Raw genomic sequence first — 21614 nt, 5'->3', positions numbered from 1 at the left:
GTCCCAACCGCTGGACCGCCCGGGAAGTCCACTCCTGCTTTTTTTTTTTTAAATTTTGGGAACAGGACGTCTTGTGAATGTGAGCTTGCCTTTTCCCATCTCCAGCTGAGCTGCAGTCTCCCTGATGTTTCTCATCAATTCCTTTTAAAAATTAAAAAAAAATTATTATTTTTAAAAAATGGAGGTATGGTTGATCTCATCATCTCTTAAAAAAAAAAACAACACCCGCAATATTTATTGCGCTCTTACCATGTACCAGGCACTGCCCTAAGTGCCCTACGTGAATCGACTCATCTGATCCTCCCAACCCGGGGAGAGCTTATTTATTAATCATTATCCCCATTTTACCCATGAGGAAACTGAGGCACGCAGAGGTTGGAGTAACTTGACAGAGAATCCACAGCTAGGAAACAGCAGGGCCAGGATTTGCACTCAGATATCAGGCTGAGAACTTGAGCTTTTTTTTTTAAAATAAATTTATTTATTTTATTTATTTATCTTTGGCTGTGTTGGGTCTTTGTTGCTGTGCATGGGCTTTGTCTAGTTGCGGCGAGCGGGGGCTACTCTTCGCTGCGGTGAGCGGGCTTCTCATTGCAGTGGCTTCCCTTGCTGCAGAGCATGGGCTCTAGGCACGCGGGCTTCAGTAGTTGTGGCTCACGGGCTCAGTAGTTTGGCACACGGGCTCAGTAGTTGTGGCTCGCAGGCTCTAGAACGCAGGCTTGGCGTTTGTGGTGCACGGGCTTAGCTGCTCCGTGGCACGTGGGATCTTTCCAGACCAGGGCTCGAACCCATGTCCCCTGCATTGGCGGGCAGATTCTTAACCACTGCGCCACCAGGGAAGCCCAAACTTGTGCTTTTTAAAAAAATTTTTTTCTAAATTTTTATTATGAAAATTTTCAAACGTTGAGAAAGTATTGAAAGAACAGTACAACGAACACTGCCTGAATTCACTTGTTATCACTTTGCCAGCCTTGCTTTATGTAACCCTACATCCCCACATCCATCCTTTTGGACAAGGCAGGCCTGTGTCTGGTCTCTTAAGCTCTGGCCACACGGGCCTGGCCTGCCTTTTCTCTTAGCCTCAGACCCCTGAGCTGCAGTGAGCTGCAGCTCTTCCCCCAGAGGCTGAGCCAGGCCCAAGATCTGAGTTGGGATTAGAATTCACGTTGGGGAGGGACAGGCTGAGGCCAGCGTTGGGATTCCAGCCAGGAGAGGGGAGTGAGAAAGGGGTGGGCGGGGGTCATGGTCTAGCTTAGAATCAGCTCAGGGTTAATGTCAGGGTGGCTTCCAGGCAGGGTCAGTTCGGGGCTTAGGATTCTTGGGACAGTTAGGGGTGCAGGCAGATGTGGGGATCCCTCCTGACTCTCCCTGCTCCCCTAGATCTTTGGCATTCTGAAGACCCCGTTCCGTGACAAGGGGGGTGAGGGCCCCCTGGTGCGGCTGGAGGAGCTGTCGGACCAGAAGAACGCCCCCTACCAGCACATGTTTCGCCTGTGCTACCGTGTGCTGCGCCATTCCCAGGAGGACTACCGCAAGAACCAGGTGGGCTGCCCGCCGCCCTGGAATGCTGCCCCTTCACCTGCTGGCCGGCTCGCTCCCTCCCTCACTCCTGCTCTCGTTCACTTAGCACGTGTTCACCAAGGCGCACCGCGGTGTGCCAAGCGCCGTCTCAGGCCCCAAGGATGAGGATGCTGCAGGGAACCAAACCAGAGAGTAGGGCTGTCCTCACAGCGCACAACCTGGCTCCATCCTTAGAGGGGCCTCATGCTGGGTTTAACTCTCCACTGTGGCTGTCTTGAAATTCTTAATTTTTGAACAAGAGTCCTGCTATTTCTTTTTTTTTAATATTACCTCTAGTTTATTTATTTATTGAAATATAGTTGATTTACAATGTTGTATGAATTTCTACTGTACGGCAAAGTGATTCAGTTATATATACATTCTTTCTTTAATAGTATTTTCCATTATGGTTTATCATAGGATATTTTTTTTAATTAATTAATTTATTTTTGGCTGCATTAGGTCTTCGCTGCTGCGTGCAGGCTTTCTCTAGTTGCGGCAAGCGGGGGCTACTCTTCGTTGCAGTGCGAAGGCTTCTCATCGAGGTGGCTTCTCTTGTTGCAGAGCATGGGCTCTAGGCGCGTGGGCTTCAGTAATTGTGGCGTGTGGGCTTCAGTAGTTGTGGCATGCGGGCTTAGTTGCTCCACGGCATGTGGGATCTTCCCGGACCAGGGCTCGAACCCGTGTCCCCTGCATTGGCAGGCGGGTTCTTAACCACTGTTCCACTAGGGCAGTCCTATCATAGGATATTGAATATAGTTCTCTGTGCTCTACAGTAGGACCTTGTTGTTCATGCATTCCATATATAAAAGCTTACATCTCCTAACCCCAACCTCCCACTCTGTCCCTCCCCGAACCCCCTCCCCCTTGGCAACCACCAGTTTGTTCTCTATGTCCGTGAGTCTGTTTCTGTTTCATGGATAAGTTCATTTGTGTCATATTTTAGATTCCACATATAACTGATATCATATGGTATTTGTCTTTCTCTTTCTGACTTACTTAGTATGATAATCTCTAGTTGCACCCATGTTGCTGCAAGTGGCATTATTTCGTTCTTTTTTATGGCTGAGTAGTATTCCATTGCATATATGTACCACATCTTCTTTATCCATTCATCTGTTGATGGACATTTAGGTTGTTTCCATGTCTTGGCTATTGTAAATAGTGCTGCTGTGAACATATCTTTTTGAATTATAGTTTTGTCTGGATATATGCCTAGGAGTGGGATTGCTGGATCATATGGTAATTCCATTTTTAGTTTTCCGAGGAACCTCCATACTGTTCTCCATAGTGGCTGCACCAACTTACATTCCCACCAACAGTGTAGGAGGGTTCCCTTTTCTCCACACCCTCTCCAGCATTTGTTATTTTTAGACTTTTTAATGATGGCTATTCTGACTGGTGTGAGGTGATACCTCATTGTAGTTTTGATTTGCATTTCTCTAATAATTAGTGATGTTGAGCATCTTTCCGTGTGCCTATTGGCCATCTGTATTTCTTCTTTAGAGAAATGTCTATTTAGTTGTTCTGCCTATTGTTTGATTGGGTCGTTGTTTTTTTTTGTTGTTGTGTTGTATGAGCTGTTCGTATAGTTTGGAAATTAAGCCCTTGTCGGTTGCATCATTTGCAAATATTTTCTCCCATTCTGTAGGTTGTCTTTTCATTTTGTTTATGGTTTCCTTTGCTGTGCAAAAGCTTTAAATTTGATTAGGTTCCATTTGTTTATTTATTTTTTTATTTCTTTTGCCTTGGGAGACTGACCTAAGAAAACATTGGTACGATTTATGTCAGAGACTGTTTTGCCTATGATCTCTTCCAGGAGTTTTATGGTGTCATGTCTTATATTTAAGTCTTTAAACCATTTTGAGTTTATTTTTGTGTATGGTGAGAGGGTGTGTTCTAACTTCATTGGTTTACACGCACTGTCCAACTTTCCCAACACCACTTGCTGAAGAGACTTCTTTTTCCCATTGTACATTCTTGCCTCCTTTGTCGAAGAGTAATTGACTGTAGGTGTGTGGGCTTATTTCTGGGAAGAGTCCTGCTATTTCATTTCCACCGGGCCCCACCAATCATGTAGCTGGCCCTGCCAAACAGACAGGGTCCCTCCCTCGTGGGGGTTTCACTCTGGTAGGGAGATGGATGGTGAGCTAAATAACTATATTACATAAAACTGCCCTCTGCCCGGAGCTGGCATCCTCTCCTGGACCCCTTAGCTTCCTAGGGTCGGGGTCCCCTGCCGGTGTCAGGTCCTTGTCTGGGGCCCTGGGAGCAGTGTTCTGGAGCAGAGCTGGGCTCCCTGTGACCCCCAGCCCGGCCGCCCCCCAGGAGCACATCGCCAAGCAGTTCGGGATGATGCAGTCCCAGATTGGCTACGACATCCTGGCCGAAGACACCATCACGGCCCTGCTACACAACAACCGCAAGCTCCTGGAGAAGCACATCACCAAGACGGAGGTGGAGACCTTCGTCAGCCTGGTGCGGAAGAACCGGGAGCCCAGGTGGGCCCCCCTCCCCTGCCATACCACCCCCCTCCCCCCTCCCACTGCTGCCCGGGGGAGAAAGCTGCTGGTGCTGGCTGTTAAATACTGAAATCCTTCTGCACTTGTTGACAAACTGCCACCTCTCTGAGGCCCTGGCCCCCCCAGCCCCTCCCTATGTCCCCTCCCATATTTGGCCCAACCTAGCAACAAGGGGGTTGACTCCTGGTAGAGCAGGAGGCCCCCAGACCCTTCTCCAGCGGCCAAGCCAGTGCCTGCATTGGACCAGTTAAATATTTTGAATATCACTCCTTCCTTGTGTCTCCTTTCCTCTGACCCCCTGGACTCCCATCTAGCCCCAGGGTGATGACTGTGGGTCATCCCTCCCCAGGCAGCCGGGAGTCCATATCCCTGTCTACAAGCTTTGAGAAGGTTGCAGGAGCAGCAAACTCCAAGTGCCAGGGAGCTGGTGCTGCCAGCTGGGGAAGGAGGAGGGTGGGCTTTGTCCCCACTGGGGGGCCACCTCTGAGTCCCTCACCACACCCCTGCTGTCACCACTCCAGGTTCCTGGACTACCTCTCTGACCTGTGTGTGTCCAACCACATCGCCATCCCTGTCACCCAGGAGCTCATCTGCAAGTGTGTGCTGGACCCCAAGAACAGTGACATTCTCATCCAGACCGAGTGAGCCGGCTGCGCTGTCTCCTACCTGCAGCTCACATCCCCCCCGAGGCCTCCACCCTGCCCGGACCCCCCGCTGCCTTAGAGCTGGGGTCCTGTCTGGGTTCACGCTAGAACCTGCAGGCTCTCTGCAGATACCCAGTACCTGCTGTGTGGCCAGCTCGGAGCTCGGCACTGTGTGGGGGAGGGGATGGGGGCACAGAGGAGAATGGGCCCAGGCCCCTGCCTTCCAGAAGCTCATGGTCTGTCTGGGGTCACAAGCTGGAGGTGGGTCCCACAGGGGAGGCAGCCAGACTGGCCCTCAGCCCAGCTCTGGGAGGGGAGGTCTGTGTGGCCGGGGGTGCTCGGGGAGGGCTCTGGGCCCCGCTCCCTGTGATGGGTTCCGTTGGTCTGCAGGCTTCGGCCCGTGAAGGAGATGGCGCAGTCCCTTGAGTACCTGAGCATCGAGTACTCAGAGGAGGAAGTGTGGCTCATGTGGACCGACAAGAACAACGAGCACCATGAGAAGAGCATCAGGCAGCTGGCCCAGGAGGCACGGGCCGGCAACGCCCACGATGAGAACGTGCTCAGCTACTACAGGTGCCTCATGCTCCTCCCAGGGGCCCTCGCCAGGCCCTGCCCCGGGACGAGCCCCAGCAGCTTCGAGGGGGCTCCTGCCTCCGCCTTCGCCAGGGAGGCTGAGTGATGGGTGACTGGGCGGCCCGAGGAGCACTGGGTGGCCTGAGGCCGGGCTCAGCACAGTGATGAGGCCTGAAACAAACCCACACCTGTCTCCGTACATTCGTATTTAGAAAATAAGAATACTAGGTAACACTCATCAAAGGCTCACTGCCTCCTGGGCACTGGTCGAAACACTCACCCAATCGCTCATCCCGGCGTCACGACAACCCTGTGAAGTAGAGACTATCATTACTCGCGTTATAAAGTTGGGGAGACAGGCACAGAGAGGTAAAGGAACTTGCCCAAGGTGACACAGCTGTAAGCAGGGAGCCACGATCCGAACCCAGGCTGCCTGGCCATGGAGCCTGGGGTAGGTAATGCAGGCCTCCGAGGAGGAGGCAGAGGGCATGACTTGGTGCAGAACAAAGCTTCCTACAGCCTTCATTTCTGTAGCTCTTCCACCCTGGTCTTGCACCCTCCCCTCCTCTGTCTCCCAGTCTTGCCCTCAACCCCCTGCCCGAGCAGGGTTCCTCTTACCGAGCTCTCCTCCCTTCCCCCTCCCAACCTTTCTCTGGGCCATCCCTCTTCCCATGAAGACCTGTCCTGGCTGAGCGAGAAGCACCTTCCTCCTTAGCAAAGAGGGGAGATTTGCTATTACTCAATCCCAGACTGTGTTTCTGTCCACTTGGCTTGCTCAGAATTGGGTCCTGTTACGGTGGATGGTGCGTGGTTTAACCTAAGTCCCTTTGCCACTTTCTCAAGTCCTCAGCAGGCCCAGGCCTGTGCCAACAGCCCTTGCGAGCCCACCTGCCACGTCCTCACCGTCCTCCCTGCCCCGCAGGTACCAGCTGAAGCTCTTTGCCCGCATGTGCCTGGACCGGCAGTACCTGGCCATCGATGAGATCTCTCAGCAGCTGGGCGTTGACCTCATCTTCCTGTGCATGGCGGACGAGATGCTGCCCTTTGACCTGCGTGCCTCCTTCTGCCACCTGATGCTGCATGTGCACGTTGACCGTGACCCCCAGGAACTGGTCACGCCCGTCAAGTTCGCCCGCCTCTGGACTGAGATCCCCACGGCTATCACCATCAAGGAGTGAGCTGGGCGGAGGAGGGTGGGCAGGGTTCGGCTGGAGGGGGAGGATCTCAGGGGACCCTCATGCCTCGCCGCCTCCACCCCCAGCTATGATTCCAACCTCAACGCCTCCCGAGATGACAAGAAGAACAAGTTTGCTAGCACCATGGAGTTCGTGGAGGACTACCTCAACAACGTGGTCAGCGAGGCCGTGCCCTTTGCCAATGAAGAGAAGAACAAGCTCACCTTTGAGGTGGGCTGGGGCTCAGCAGCACGCTGGCTTGCCCCCTCCTGGGTCTTGGTCACTCCCCAGGGTAGGGTGTGGGATATACGACCTCACTTCCCTCAGTGCCCCCGCCACTGCAGGGAGACCTCATAGATTGCTGGGAGGGAGGCTTCTCTCCTGACGCCCCGGAGAGGGCTGCCTCCCCCTCGTCCACTCACCACATCAGCCCAGGGCTGGGTCACGGGCCCCTGGCAGGAGCCACCCGCCACTTCTTGCATTTCTGCCCTGTCCTCCCCACAGTGGCCTCCTCTGCAGGCCTCTCTTCCTCGGTGACCCTCTGGGGTCAGGCTGCCCTTGTCTGGGACTCTTGGTTCCGTGTCCATGCAGCCTTGACATCCTAGAGCCTTTCCCGAGGAATCTGTCCCTCATTATACTCCCTGGGCTGGCCCCACCCACAAGACCACGCCCTTCATGAGGCCCCACCCACCACACTGGCCCCACCCACACTCACCTCGGCCCCACCCCCTCTCCGCAGGTGGTCAGCCTGGCGCACAACCTGATCTACTTTGGCTTCTACAGCTTCAGCGAGCTGCTGCGGCTCACACGCACTCTGCTGGGCATCATCGACTGCGTGCAGGGCCCCCCAGCCATGCTGCAAGTCTATGAGGACCCAGGCGGTGAGGCTTTGCTCCGCCTGGTCATCCGCTACCCACCCTAGTGTTTCTCAGTCTCCTTTTACCTTTCCCATCGACCCTCCTGTGCCTCCTGCCTCCTGGCTCTTCTGCCAGTTAGTGTCTTAAGCCCCAGTCTCCTCCAGCCTTGGCTGGACCAGAGAGGCCCCCTGCCTAGGCACTGTGGAGACCCTGGGGTCTGGGCGAGTTGCCTTCCTACATAGCCTGGTCTTGAGGGAGATAATGACGCCCTGCGGGGGAGCTCCCAATCAGATGGGGGGACACACCCTGCTATCAAGAGGAAACAGCCCAGCCGTCAGGGACACCCACTGGTGGCATAAACTCATTCAAACAAAAAGTGCACGGAGGCTGACCCCTGGCCTTTAGTGCTCTCCACACAGTGTCCCCTGAGTCCCCCGTGCTCTGTAACAGCTCTCGTGATTTCCCACATGAGAATTCTCACTGATCTCCCCACACAGTTCACCTTTGCCCTGGCCCTCCCTTCTTTTCCCAACTTTGGCTGAAAGCTCACCTCCCCCAGAAAGTCTTCCTGGGGTGGAGGAAGCCCTGCCCCTTCCTTAGGGTGGCTTTGCCCTGCAGCTGAGAGAGACAGAATCAGACCAGGTGCCCCTGCTGTGTGTCCTCTGTGACCCCCTCCTGCTCGCCGCTCTGCAGGCAAGAACGTGCGGCGGTCCATCCAGGGAGTGGGGCACATGATGTCCACCATGGTGCTGAACCGCAAGCAGTCTGTCTTTGGCGCCCCCAGCCTGCCTGCCGGCGCCGGTGCCCCTGAGCCGCTGGACAGAAGCAAGTTTGAGGAGAATGAGAACATTGTGGTGATGGAGACCAAACTGAAGATTCTGGAAATCTTGCAGGTGGCTGGGCCAGGAGCGTGGCGGGAGGTGTTAGGAACAGGGCAGGAGAACGGGGGGCAGGTATGAGGAGGTTGGTGAGGTGAACCCCCCTCAGATCATAGTATCTAGTGCTGGGAGGCTCCACAATGAGCCGTCTAGCCCAGTGGGTAGCCCAGTGGGTCTCAAAGTGTGGTCCTCCGACCAGGAGCATCAGCCTCACCTGGGAACTTAGAAATGCAGGTTCTTGGGCCCCACCTGGGACTTATGGATCAGGGACACTGGAGGTGGGGCCTGTTGTCTGTGCGGTAACAAGCCCTCCTAGTGGTTCTGGTGCGCGCTGTCCCCTCATTGTACAGATGAGGGAAGGGAAAGCGGGGAGGGGACTCTTCTGCAGTCACACAGGTTTTGAAGCAGAGCTAGAGATTTGAGAGCTTGTTTCCTGGCGGGGTGGACACAGTCATCCTTCTTCTGGGTGTCTTCTGGGTCTGAGACTCCTCAGTAGCACTTGGGGAAGGGGCTTTATAGGCTCCTGAGAAGGGATAAGGACCCTTTGCTCTTGCTGTGCTTCCACCAGAGGATGGGAAAGGTAATGCAGTGATGTCCCTGGGGACCCAGTCTGGGCAGGGTCTGTTTAGGGGAGTCAGAAGAGGGGACTTTTAGCTCATTCTGGGGGCTGGGGGCTTCCAGATCTGAGTCCTGGGTGTGGCCAGAGGCTCTGTGCCCCATGATGACAGAGGATAGAGGTCAGTTAGGGGTGTCTGCAAACCCTGTGTCCTCACCCCCCACCCCGCCTCTCCTGCTTCCCCCATAGTCCTTGGTTCCCTCCTACTCCCAGGAACCCCAGGGTCTGTTTGGCAGAGAAGGATAGGAGGACAAGAGTCGGCCTTTGGACCTGGGGAGCTGCCTTCCCATCCCTGTTAGCGTCCAGCCTGGGAAAGAGGGACTGAGTGGGCTGTGACGTGGGGGGGGTCTCTGCCTCATTCTGAGAGGAGGTACCATTCACCATCACTGAGGCAGGAGCTGGGGAGAGGGCGCCCTGGACCTCCCTGGGAAGAGGAGTCTTTATTTATTTATTTATTTATTTTTATTGAAGTATAGTTGATTTACAACATTGTGTTAGATTTCTGCTGTATAGCAAGTGATTCAGTTATACATATATCCACATTCTTTTTAAATATCCTTTTCTATTATGGTTTTTCACAGGGTACTGAATATAGTTCCCCGTGCTAAACAGTCGGACCTTGTTGTTTATCCATCCTGTATATAATAGTTTATGTCTGCTCATCCCAAACTCCCAATCCTTCCCTCCCGCACACCCCCGTTTCCCTCGGCAACCACAAGTCTGTTCTCTGTGTCTGTGAGTGTGCTTCTGTTTCGTAGGTAGGTTCATTTGTGTTGTACATTAGATTCCACGTATAAGTGATATCACATGGTATTTGTCTTTCTCTGTTTGACTTACTTCACTTAGTATGATCATCTCCAGGTCCATCCATGTTGCTGCAAATGGCATTATTTCGTTCTTTTTAATGGCTGACTTATATTCCATTGTGTATATGTACCACATCTTCATTATCCATTCCTCTGTCAGTGGCCATTTAGGTTGTTTCCATGTCTTGGCTGTTGTGAATAGTACTGCTATGAACATAGGGGTACAGGTATGTTTTTTGAATTATATTTTTGTCCAGATAATACGCCAGGAGTGGGATTGCTGGATCATACGGCAGCTCCATTTTTAGTTTTTTGAGGAACCGCCATACTGTTTTCCACGGTGGCTGCACCAGCATGCCTTCCCTGGGTAGGGGAGTCTTGATGTTGTTGGTTGTGTTGTCCCATAGGGTCCTGAACATCAATGCTGAGCCTCCGGAGTGCTGGAACTCATTCGGGGTGGCCCCTCACTCTTCCTAGAGCGAGATTGGCCTCCTGACCTCAGACCGGTCCTCACCCCATCCTCTCCTCCTCCTCCAGTTCATCCTCAGTGTCCGCCTGGATTACCGCATCTCATACCTGCTGTCCGTCTTCAAGAAGGACTTTGTGGAGGTGTTTCCCATGCAGGACAACGGCGCTGATGGCACAGCCCCGGCCTTCGACTCCGCCAGTGAGCCCCCACCCTTCCCTTCACCCTGACTTCATGCTGAGGCTGTGTGACTCGCCCAGGGGTACACAGCAGTGGGCTGCGGCCTGGGGTCACTTCGGGCCAGCTCCCCAGCCCTGCCCCCATTTCCCAGTCTGCAAGGACCTTTCCTCTCCATTGTCTCATTTAATTGCCCCAGTGAGGGCACGGGGCAGGGGTCATCCCCTCCATTTCCTAAATGGGGAAACTGAGGCCCACAGCGGGGCAGGGACTTGCCCAAGGCCACAGTTGGTCAGAGGCTGAGCCGGACCAGCACCCCCAGCCCAGAGCTCTGCTCGCCCCGGCAGGGCAGGGTGGCTGATCTGGTCCCTGCCCTGGTTGGTTCCACCTCTGCCGCCAGAAGAGTCAGGCAGAGGGGCTGCCAACCAGCCAGTGTGGGGAAGGGGGTGGTTTGGGCGTTTCCCTGCCCCCTCTCCCCAGTGCTCCCCATCTTTCCTGGACATGGACCAGCCACTTGCCTTCATCTGTGCCCTCTTGCTCCCCACAGCCGCCAACATGAACCTGGACCGCATCGGGGAGCAGGCGGAGGCCATGTTTGGAGTGGGGTGAGGCCAGGGTTGAGGCTGGGGGTTGTGGATGGGGTTGGGTGGGTGATGCCGACGCAGGCTTGAGACCCCTCCCCCCTCGGTTAATCCTCCTGCAGACCCTTACCAGGCTCTGGGGTGGGGGTGCCCCGGCTTTGCACTCTGACCCTCCCTTGCCTGCCCAGGCCCAGTGATATCGGGACCACTTGGGCCCCACTGTCATCCTGGTCATCCCCCTGCCTCCCCTCAGGGCAGTTGTGCCTTTGTGTGTCAGGACTTGGGCCAGGTGGCTGGAGGGATGTCCCTGTGTCCCACAGCAGGGAGGGCAGCCTGCTCTTCAGAGGGCTGGAGCAGGGTGGGGAGGGTCACCCCAGGAGCTGGGGGCTCGTAACTATTTCTGTGCCATGCCTTTGGCGTCTGGTGAAGGCTTTGGCTCCCTTCTCAGAATGGCGTTTTTATTTTTTATTTATTTATTTTTTTTGCCGTACGCGGGCCTCTCACTGTTGTGGCCTGTCCCGTTGCGGAGCACAGGCTCCGGACGCGCAGGTTCAGCGGCCATGGCTCATGGGCCCAGCCGCTCCGCGGCATGTGGGATCTTCCCGGACCGGGGCACGAACCTGTGTCCCCTGCATTGGCAGGCAGACTCTCAACCACTGCGCCACCAGGGAAACCCTTTTTTAAAATTTTTTTTAACTTTTGACTGCGCCGTGCGGGATCCTAATTTTCCGACCAGGGATTGAATCCGGGCCCACGGCAGTGAAAGCGCTGAGTCCTAACCACTGGACTACCAGGGGATTCCCAGAATGGCGTTTTTAAATTCATAAAATAGTGCACACAAAATTACAAAGGAAACCAATGGCATTGAGATGCAGTTATCAAAATACTGGAGAAAACAAATTTGAAGTGACAGTTATATATGTGTGCCTCTCTATTAGCACATTAAATAACAATCCGTGCCTGGGGTGTAATTAGTACCATTACTTTGAAGTCTTGATGACTGTAAGTGATATTTTGCAATTTCTATAGCAACTCTTAGGTGATGGGAAAACATCTGTGATTTTTTTATTGGTGACAAAGTCACAGGTACCGCTAATTTTTTCTCACTGAAGGAAATGCTACGTTTTGGTGAGAGGTTGGTGAAAAGAAAGATGGAGGTCTCCCCCGACCTCTGTTCACAGCCCCAGCCTCTAGCCATGAATCCCTTGGGGGTGTCTGTGGGTCCCCTGTGAAGAATCCCTGCCTCAGCTGCTGTGTGGGACCTCAGGGGACACAGGGATCCCTGGGGTGCTCAGGGTGATAGCTGTTTGCAAAGTGAGGAGGAAACATCAATATTTTTAGCCAGTGTGACATGGGGCACCACGGCTACCTAATGGGTGGCAGGGAGCCTGCTTGTCCCCTGGGCCCCAGGAAGGCGCCGGCCGTGCCTCCCATCACCCTCCTTCCCGCCCACCCCCCCACACGCAGGAGGACGAGCAGCATGCTGGAGGTGGACGACGAGGGTGGCCGCATGTTCCTGCGCGTGCTCATCCACCTCACCATGCACGACTACGCGCCCCTGGTCTCGGGGGCCCTGCAGCTGCTCTTCAAGCACTTCAGCCAGCGTCAGGAGGCCATGCACACCTTCGAGCAGGTGCTGGCTCCCCTGCCAGAGCGCCCGGCCCTTGGGGAGCGGGAGGAAGGCCTGAGGGGGGCTTCTCGGGAGCCAGCAGGCACCGAGCAGGTGGGCTGCAGACTGGACGCTAGGCGGGGATGCCAGGACGGAGCAGCTCACAGCCCCGGGGCAGCTCGAGATGCCTCCCTGGGGTGTTTGGCCTTGCCGAGCCCCTTAAAGGGGGAGCTACGTCTTGGCCACCTCAGTCTCCTCTTAGCCTGGCTCCAGGCCTGTCATGTCTTATGAGGTGGACAGCACTTTACAGATTGCACACTCTATCACGTGCACCTTTGCTAATAAGTGCTTTGAATCATGCCTAGTGTGCACTCAGCCTTCACCAAGGGGACTGGCTTTGTCACTGTGATGTCATGTGGTCTCGACCGTTCCCTGTGAGAGGGGAGTGGTATTTAATGAGCGAGCGCCGTGTACCAGGCACTGAGCACTGGGCTTGCATTCATGTAATTCTCCAAGCAGCCCCGACAGCGTGGTTTCTACTCTCATTCCTGTTTTACAGGTGGGAGAAATTGAGGCCCAGGGGGCTTTAGCTTTCTTCCCTTACCCACTGACCCAGAGCGGGTAAGGTGGGATAGGAGTCAGGGTTCAGTTCCCAGCATTCAGTGATGTCAGTATGCCTTGCCCCGCCCTGTTCAGGTTTTGCGTGAACAACTGACAGGCCACAGCAGCACGTGACACGAGTCAGTGAATAACTGAAGGCAGATGATGACGCAGCTCATGACCGGGGGTGCAGGGAAGTCTGTGGCCATCAGGGAAGGCTTCCTGGAAGCAGTGGACTTAGAACAGAGTCATACATTCCGAGTAGGATCTGGCTCGGTGGAGAGGAGCAGTTGTAGAGTGGAGATGCCGGGAGCAGAGAGGCCGGGAGTCTCTATGAGGCAGTGGGCCTGGGGGTGCTCTCTCACCAGGCACGCCTGTCCTTGACCTTCAGGTGCAGCTGCTGATCTCAGCCCAGGATGTGGAGAACTATAAGGTGATCAAGTCGGAGCTGGACCGGCTGCGGACCATGGTGGAGAAGTCGGAGCTGTGGGTGGACAAGAAGGGCAGCGGCAAGGGCGAGGAGGTGGAGGCAGGCGCCGCCAAAGACAAGAAGGAGGTGTGCGGGGTGCGGGAGTGGGGGCAGGGCCCCCGCGAGGGCTGGGCCTGGCTGACCCCGCTCCCTGTGCCCCCAGCGGCCCGCGGACGAGGAGGGCTTTCTGCACCCGCCTGGGGAGAAGAGCAGCGAGAACTACCAGATCGTCAAGGGCGTGAGTGGCCGGGTCCTTGGGGGTGGGTCTGCGGGCCGGCCTCTTCCGCCTCCGCTCCCCGCCGCCTTGGAAGATATCCTCCAGCTTTCCTTGAGTGTTGAAAACAACTCTGCCAAGGTCCAGACGGAATTATTTTAAAGCCGAAGGAACTTAATGAAATTCCATTTCACAGTCATGTTGTTGTGTTAGCTTTGATGGGTGGAATTGGGCTTTTAGTTCTTTCCTGCCTTGCTGCAGGGATCTGATTCAGCGGCCGCGGCCTCCTTCCCTCTTCCTGTCCCCGGTGTGAGCTGGGGCTTGGCTGTGGTCGGCTGAGGGGAAGCTTGAGGAAGTGGGAAGGGGCCCTGGGCTCACCCGCCCCTCCCCCAGATCCTGGAGCGGCTGAACAAGATGTGTGGCGTCGGGGAGCAGATGAGGAAGAAACAGCAGCGGCTGCTCAAGAACATGGATGCCCACAAGGTCATGCTGGACCTGCTGCAGATCCCCTATGACAAGGTGACACCCGACTTCTGACCTCTGACTCCCCAGGGCAGCTTCACCCTGAACCCTGACCCAACCCAAACCACACACTAACCCCTGATGCTGACCTAACCCAGCCTCACCCTGACCTTTTACCTTGGCCTGCCCCACGTACCTTGACCCCTGAGTCCAATCTTAGTGTCATCTTGACCTTTGACCTTCCACCCCTCATCCTGATCCACGTTGACCTTGAATTGACTCCAGTCTCACCCTGATTCTTGACTCTGACCCCAGCTTCTGTTTCCCTCTCTGGTCTAATCCTCATACTCTCAGCATCATTTTAACCTTTGACCCTCAACTTCCTTACCCTGACCTGTGTTAATCCTAATCTGACTCCAGTCTCTCCTTGGCCCATGACTTGGATTCTGTACCCTAGCCTCACCCTGACCTCTTACCCTGACTGTCCCCAAGCCCACCCTGGCCCGTAACTGCAGACATGGCCTCATCTCCACCACGGACCCCTCCCCTTGACTGATCTTGATCTTGATATTTCTCCAGCTTCACCCCACTCTTGACCCTGACACCCCCTCAGTGTTCACCTGATCCTGACCCATTAGCCTTGCTCCCCGACTCCGGCCTCATCTCAGCCTCTGACCCTCAGTCCCTCACACGTTTCCATATCCTGACCCACCTTGAACCTGGCCACCTTGGGGTCCCAATCCTGAGCCCTGACCCACCCCCACACCCGTCTGCATTCTGGCCCCAGACCCGGCCTGGCCTTCACCCTGTGGTGGCCCCAGCACCCTCTCCCCTCCTGTCTGCGTCCAGGGCGATGCCAAGATGATGGAGATCCTGCGCTACACACACCAGTTCCTGCAGAAGTTCTGCGCCGGGAACACCGGCAACCAGGCCCTGCTGCACAAGCACCTGCACCTCTTCCTCACGCCGGGGGTGAGGGCGCGGGGCGCGGGGCTCCGGGGCAGGGCTGGGCTGCGCGATCCCCCTCTCTGACGGACGTCCTGCCCCGCTGCAGCTGCTGGAGGCGGAGACCATGCAGCACATCTTCCTGAACAACTATCAGCTGTGCTCTGAGATCGGCGAGCCCGTGCTGCAGCACTTCGTGCACCTGCTGGCCACCCACGGGCGCCACGTGCAGTACCTGGACTTCCTGCATACCGTCATCAAGGCCGAGGGCAAGTACGTCAAGAAGTGCCAGGACACGATCATGACCGAGGTGAGGGCGGCCGAGGGGTGCTCGGGGGACTCGGGCAGCGGGCAGGTAGGACCCAGACTTGGAGGAGTCAGACAGTGGGCCATAGAGAGGCCTTGGGGTGCTGGGCTGTGGAGGGGACTTGGGGGAGAACTGAGGACACAGAGGCTGGTCTAGCAGAACTTGGGCTGCGGCCTAACAGGACTCAAGCAAGGCCCAGGAGAAATTAGGCGCCTTGTAGAACTCAGATAACGGGCCTGAGAGAACTCATTCCTTCATTTATCATTTATTGTCGTTTATTTACAAATCATGAGGCACCTGCTATGTACCAAGGACCATGTATCCCTGGGGAAAATCAGTCAAATGAAAGCTCCGAGGGCAGTGTGCCGGGGGGACAGGGATCACAGCTTTTGTGCTCATTGCTAGGGCCCCAGGGTCTGGCACATAGTAGGTACTCAGTAAACAAGGGGTGAAGGGCTGAATCTAAATCTGGAACAGACATGCTCTCTGCTCTGGAGCATCTCAGAGTGGGGAGGAGCAGGGAGAGAAAGGAGCAAACACTCAAGTGAGATGAGGGGACTTATCAATGAGACGTCGTGTCTGGAAGTGCTGTGCAGTGTCAATTATTAATTGCTATTATTATATTACCGTGACTAACCTAATCGCCGACACCAGAGGGATGCAGTGTGTGCTCCTCGAGGGTTTAAATTACAGCTATGGGAGCATAGGGGAGAGAGAGGGTGAGCCGGGAGAGGGTGGGATTACAAAGGACTTCCTGGAGGAGGCGCCTCTGAGACAAGCCCAAGTGGGATTTCTTTCCTTAGAGGAGGGGGGACTTCCTGAGTCTGGGGTTCGGTGTCCTAGCTAACAGCAGAGGGCCTGAGACATCGGGCAGCGGGCAGGGATGTCCCAAGGGTCAGGGAACCCCAGAAACTCAAGCACGGGAGGGTTTTCCTGAGTGTCGGGTGAAGGCTGGAATCAGAGTCCCAGAGTCCCAGTCTCTCCCTGGGAAGCACAGGAGAGGGCTGGGGCCCCGAGCCCGCTGGACTGAGGGGGTCTGATGTGCCCCCTTCCCACCCACAGCTGACCAACGCAGGTGACGACGTGGTCGTGTTCTACAACGACAAGGCCTCGCTGGCCCACCTGCTAGACATGATGAAGACTGCCCGGGACGGCGTGGAGGACCACAGCCCCCTCATGTACCACATTTCCCTGGTGGACCTGCTGGCCGCCTGCGCCGAGGGCAAGAACGTCTACACCGAGATCAAGTGCACGTCCCTGCTGCCCCTGGAGGATGTAGTGTCTGTGGTGACACACGAGGACTGCATCACCGAGGTGGGGCCTGTGTGCACATGGGGATCCCGGGGGGCTGGGGGAGGGTGCGGGGGTGGGGAGCCAGCCCCTCAGCCCTGCTGGGTGGGGCAGGGGGAGGGAGGGAGGGAAAGTGGGGGAAGTAGACAGGGCTTGGGAGGTGGGGAGGTGGTGGGGACTCGGGCAGAGGAGCAAGGGGAGGGTCGGGAGGAATCAGGGAAGCGCAGAGATGAAGACCCGGCTCGTGCCCTGACCTCCTGGCCCCGCCTGCCCAGGTGAAAATGGCCTACGTGAACTTTGTGAACCACTGCTACGTGGACACGGAGGTGGAGATGAAGGAGATCTATACCAGCAACCACATCTGGACACTCTTTGAGAACTTCACCCTGGACATGGCTCGGGTCCGTGCCTGTCAGGGTGTGGGCTGGCAGGCAGACCATGGCGGGGGGCCAGCGGTCTTCCAGGGGGTGGGAGTGGAGGGGCCCCCAGGCATCAGTCTCTCCTACCCCAGGTCTGCAGTAAGCGTGAGAAGCGCCTGTCTGACCCCACCCTGGAGAAGTATGTGCTGACCGTCGTGCTGGACACCATCAACGCCTTCTTCAGCTCCCCGTTCTCTGAGAACAGCACCTCCCTGCAGGTGAGCTCCAGCTGCTGGCGGCTTCTGTGTGGGCAGCGGGGGGCGGGAGTCAGAATATATATATTCATATTTGCTTGTAGCTTATAAAGATACAGCAGAAGAATATAAACGTGTATTAGTTATCAATGCTGTGTAGCAAATTATCCCCAAATATAGCAGTTTAAAACCACAAACGTTTATTATCTCACAGTTTCCGTGGGTTGGGAATTACAGGGGAAATTACCATAGAACAGGAATTCCTAAATTCACTTGGTACGATGGGTCCCAGGGTAGCCGGGGACACCTGGCAGCCGTTACGCACTGAAGACAACCTGGGTTGTCTTCACAAGTGATCGTCACAGTGATCTTCACAGTGATCGTCACGATCACTGCAGTGGATGGCAGAGCCGAAGCAGGAGAATCTGAGGCGCAGAATCATCAGTGTTGGCTAGTTGGTCGTGGTGTCCCTAGAACTGAAAGAGGTAGACAGGCTTCTTAAAGCCTTTCTTATCCGTAGAGGCAGAAGAGCTCTAGGCTGTGAACGGGTGTTGGACTTGAATCCCTGAGAGTCACAGCCCCTCAATCCCCAAATTCCCAGACTCGAGCCAGGTCACAGCCCAGAGCCCCTTGAAAGGAAGAGACCCAGGTTCCCTTGAGGAAGGACCCTGCTACACCACCTAATTCATAAGGAAACACTGGAAGGACACACAAGAAACCAATCAAAGGGCTGCCTATAGGTAGAGGGACTGAGGGTGGAGCGGGGATAGTGCTTCTGAGCGAAAAAACACTGGGTCCCGCCCTCCCAGCCAGGATGGGCTTGTTTTGACACGTATGTGTTTGGGCCCTGGGACCCCTTTGGGACTCTGGTGATGTGTATCAGCTTTCCCCACCTCTCATTAGCCACAGGGTAGAGCATGGGAGAATGGGGGTGACGGGGTCAAGACTTCCTTTTTTTTAAAAAAGATTTTATTTATTATTTATTTATTTATTTTTGGGCTGTGTTGGGTCTTAGTTGCGGCCCTTGGGATATTCTTTGAGGCGTGTAGGATTTTTCGTGGTGGCGCGTGGGCTTCTCTCTAGTTGTGGAGTGCAGGTTTTCCCTTCTCTAGTTGTGGCGCGCAGGTTCCAGAGCATGTGGGCCCTGTAGTTTGTGGCACGCAGTCTCTCTAGTTGAGGCACATGAGGTCAGTAGTTGTGGCGCGCGGGCTTAGTTGCCCTGAAGCACATGGGATCTTAGTTCCCTGACCATGGATCGAACTTGCGTCCCCTGCATTGTAAGGCCCCTGCATTGTAAGGCAGGTTCTTTACCACTGGACCACCAGGGAAGTCCCAAGACTTCTTTATTTTTATTATTATTATTATTTTTTGTGGTACATGGGCCTCTCACTGTTGTGGCCTCTCCCGTTGCGGAGCACAGGCTCCGGACGCGCAGGCTCAGTGGCCATGGCTCACGGGCCCAGCCGCTCCGCGGCATGTGGGATCTTCCCGTACCAGGACACGAACCCGTGTCCCCTGCATCGGCAGGCGGACTCTCAACCACTGCGCCACCAGGGAAGCCCCCAAGACTTCTTGAAGTATTCTTTCTTATAACCTTTTGGTTTTTGAACCATGTAAATATATCCCCTTTCCACAATATTAATTTATTTGAAATTTTTTTAAAGGAAGAAAAGGGTCAGCAATAGGGTTATAAGCCCCAGGCCTGGACCTTGGGGAGTTCTCACAGGGCTGCCATGTATAGTTGCACAGGTTGTGCACTGCTGAGAGGAAAGGAGGTGCCTTTTTCCAACTGGCACAAAAGCCCATGGTAGCTATTGGAGGCCTTATCCCTCCACCCACGCCCAGACTCAGTAGGCTCTGGTCACCAGCCTGGGGCCGCCCAGGGTGGAGTGTGGGCCGGGCTGCGGCAGCAGGCACGTTGCCTCTTGCAGACACACCAGACGATCGTGGTGCAGCTGCTGCAGTCCACCACACGGCTGCTTGAGTGTCCGTGGCTGCAGCAGCAGCACAAGGGTTCCGTGGAGGCCTGTATCCGGACCCTCGCCATGGTGGGTGAGTGTGCCGGGGCACTGGCCAGCCCCTCCCCTCCCCTTCTCTCTCCTCCCTCGGGATGCCCGCCCTCAAAGTAAACACCTTGTCCCGCTCGCCCCTCAGCTGCTCCTAGGTGGTGCTCAGTAAGTCCTTCTTGGTGTCTAACTGGCGTCTTGGCAATTGAGAAAGGCTGTTTTCTCCTCTGAGGCAGTTCCCTGGAGGAGAGTGCTGGGTGACATCCCCCGAGCAGAGTTTCTTGGGCTTACAAATGGTCTCAGGCAGGAGGGAGGCTGTAGATTGTTAGGGAGAGTTAGGGAAGGGGAGAGGGGAGGCGGGAGAGTGGAGGGGTGAGGGGTCAGAGTGGAGCCAGGCTGGAAACGAAGAGGCAAAAATTCCCTCTTTTTACCCTAAAAAGGGAAGAGGGCACCTCAGTTCAAGGGGGGGCCAGGGTGGGGGCCCCTGCACCCCAGGCTCTGTCCCCCAGTGCAACAGACCCTGAGCCTGGCCCCTCTGGCTGAGCCCTCACCCCCCACCAGCGCCCCGTCCCCTCTCCCCTCAGCCAAGGGCCGGGCTATCTCGCTGCCCATGGACCTGGATGCCCACATCAGCTCGCTGCTCAGCAGTGGTGCCAGCTCTGCAGTTGCCGCCCAGCGGAACGTCTCCAACTACAAGACGGCCCCGCGGGCCTTCCCCCGCGTCACACCCACCCCCAACCAGTGGGACTACAAGAACATCATCGAGAAGCTGCAGGTGGGCGTGGGGCTGGGGAGTGTCCCTCCCTGTGCTGCCCACGCTCCCTGGGAAGGGGCTGGTCAGCTTGTCCACTCCTGGGGGCTGCTAGGGGCAGGGGACTGAGGGGCACCATTCCAGGGCTGGTGCTCGTGAAGGGGGCCGGTATGCCCTTCGCTCCCAACAGCACCTTTGTGTTTAGAGAACACACTCTGTCCACTGTCTCACTGGCCTCTAGAGGGGGTGTGGTGAGTTACTATCCCCATGTGGCAGAAAATCGAGGCCCAGAGGGGGCAAAGGGTTTGCCCAAGGTCACACAGAGCTAGAGAAGGGGATGGGAGGAAAGCCAGGGTATGCCCAGGGGCTCTGAGCAGACAGACATCATGCTCTGTCCTGGGTGGCTCCGTGGGCCCAGGGCCCCCTCAGACAGGCACAGGCCAATCCGTGGGGCGCTTTGGCGTTGGGGGGGGGGGGAATGGCAGTCACGCCCTGGTCATCCCTTGGGCCTGGGTGGCCTGCATCTCGCCCAGCGGTGACCCTGCCCTCCCCACGCCACCCACCCCAGGACATCATCACGGCCCTGGAGGAGCGGCTGAAGCCCCTAGTGCAGGCCGAGCTGTCCGTGCTGGTGGACGTCCTGCACTGGCCCGAGTTGCTCTTCCTGGAGGGCAGTGAGGCCCACCAGCGCTGTGAGAGTGGAGGCTTCCTGTCCAAGTGAGTGGGATGCAGGGCCGGGGCATGGGGGTGGCAGGGGCACAGTGGCCCAGGATGGGGAAAGCCCATGGGGTCAGAGGGCCGTGGTCAGGAACAGCAGCTGGAGGGGGGATGGGTCCGCCCCAAGTGTGCCCTCTTCCCCGCCGGCCAGGCTGATCCAGCACACCAAGGACCTCATGGAGTCGGAGGAGAAGCTGTGTGTCAAGGTGCTGAGGACGCTGCAGCAAATGCTACTTAAGAAGACCAAGTATGGGGACCGGGTGAGTGCCCAGGTCGGCTGGATGCCGGGCGGGCTTGGCCACGAGGTCCAGGGCCTCAGGACCAGGACCGCTGGGCTGGGGGGTGGAGGGTGAAATGGGCCACCGTAGGCCTCGCTCCCTTCCCTGCAGGGCAACCAGCTGCGCAAAATGCTGCTGCAAAACTACCTCCAGAACCGGAAGTCCAGCTCGCGGGGGGACCTTCCAGACCCCGTGGGCACCGGTCAGTACCGCGTCTCCCCTGCTATGCCTCCGGGAGGCCCATTCGCTCTGGGCCCTTCCTTCCCCTCCCTCCACCTGCTCCGCCTTAAGCGAGTTTGCCCACTCCAGGCCTGGACCAAGACTGGTCAGCGATCGCAGCCACCCAGTGCCGGCTGGACAAGGAGGGGGCCACCAAGCTGGTGTGTGACCTCATCACCAGCACCAAGAACGAGAAGATCTTCCAGGAGAGCATTGGCCTGGCCATCCGCCTGCTGGACGGTGGCAACACCGAGATCCAGGTGTGGAGGGGGGCGGGGC

At 56.2% G+C, this 21614-nt stretch overlaps 1 protein-coding gene across 5 annotated transcripts in view; it reads left to right on the top strand.

Annotated features, from left to right (window-relative positions):
• Positions 1-21614, top strand: part of ITPR3 (inositol 1,4,5-trisphosphate receptor type 3) — a 66725-nt gene that overhangs the window by 32909 nt on the left and 12202 nt on the right. For 3 of the 5 annotated variants that reach the window (XR_016394647.1, XM_089918868.1, XM_089918870.1), the window contains 25 exons: positions 1381-1542; positions 3889-4061; positions 4604-4723; positions 5117-5299; positions 6222-6473; positions 6561-6705; positions 7214-7355; positions 8025-8224; positions 10169-10298; positions 10822-10879; positions 12323-12488; positions 13456-13620; positions 13697-13771; positions 14141-14266; positions 15059-15181; positions 15264-15464; positions 16524-16775; positions 17027-17152; positions 17263-17388; positions 19296-19416; positions 19955-20145; positions 20690-20838; positions 20990-21098; positions 21207-21318; positions 21426-21595. Coding sequence is in view for 4 of the 5 variants with exons in the window: in XM_089918868.1 (XP_089774994.1) it covers positions 1381-1542; positions 3889-4061; positions 4604-4723; positions 5117-5299; positions 6222-6473; positions 6561-6705; positions 7214-7355; positions 8025-8224; positions 10169-10298; positions 10822-10879; positions 12323-12488; positions 13456-13620; positions 13697-13771; positions 14141-14266; positions 15059-15181; positions 15264-15464; positions 16524-16775; positions 17027-17152; positions 17263-17388; positions 19296-19416; positions 19955-20145; positions 20690-20838; positions 20990-21098; positions 21207-21318; positions 21426-21595 (3777 nt within the window). In the remaining variant the exon portion in view is untranslated. The remainder of the gene's footprint in view (positions 1-1380; positions 1543-3888; positions 4062-4603; positions 4724-5116; positions 5300-6221; positions 6474-6560; positions 6706-7213; positions 7356-8024; positions 8225-10168; positions 10299-10821; positions 10880-12322; positions 12489-13455; positions 13621-13696; positions 13772-14140; positions 14267-15058; positions 15182-15263; positions 15465-16523; positions 16776-17026; positions 17153-17262; positions 17389-19295; positions 19417-19954; positions 20146-20689; positions 20839-20989; positions 21099-21206; positions 21319-21425; positions 21596-21614) is intronic. The other 2 variants (XM_022581624.3, XM_089918869.1) reach the window with 2 other exon arrangements.

The sequence above is a fragment of the Delphinapterus leucas genome, chromosome 10 (genome assembly GCF_059928025.1).
Source record: "Delphinapterus leucas isolate spDelLeu-1000000601 "Yukka" chromosome 10, BTC_Dleu_Yukka2, whole genome shotgun sequence".
In the NCBI taxonomy this organism is placed as follows: domain Eukaryota; kingdom Metazoa; phylum Chordata; class Mammalia; order Artiodactyla; family Monodontidae; genus Delphinapterus; species Delphinapterus leucas.
The sequence above is the reverse complement of the archived record's forward strand: the minus strand, read 5'-3'. Positions and strand labels throughout refer to the sequence as shown.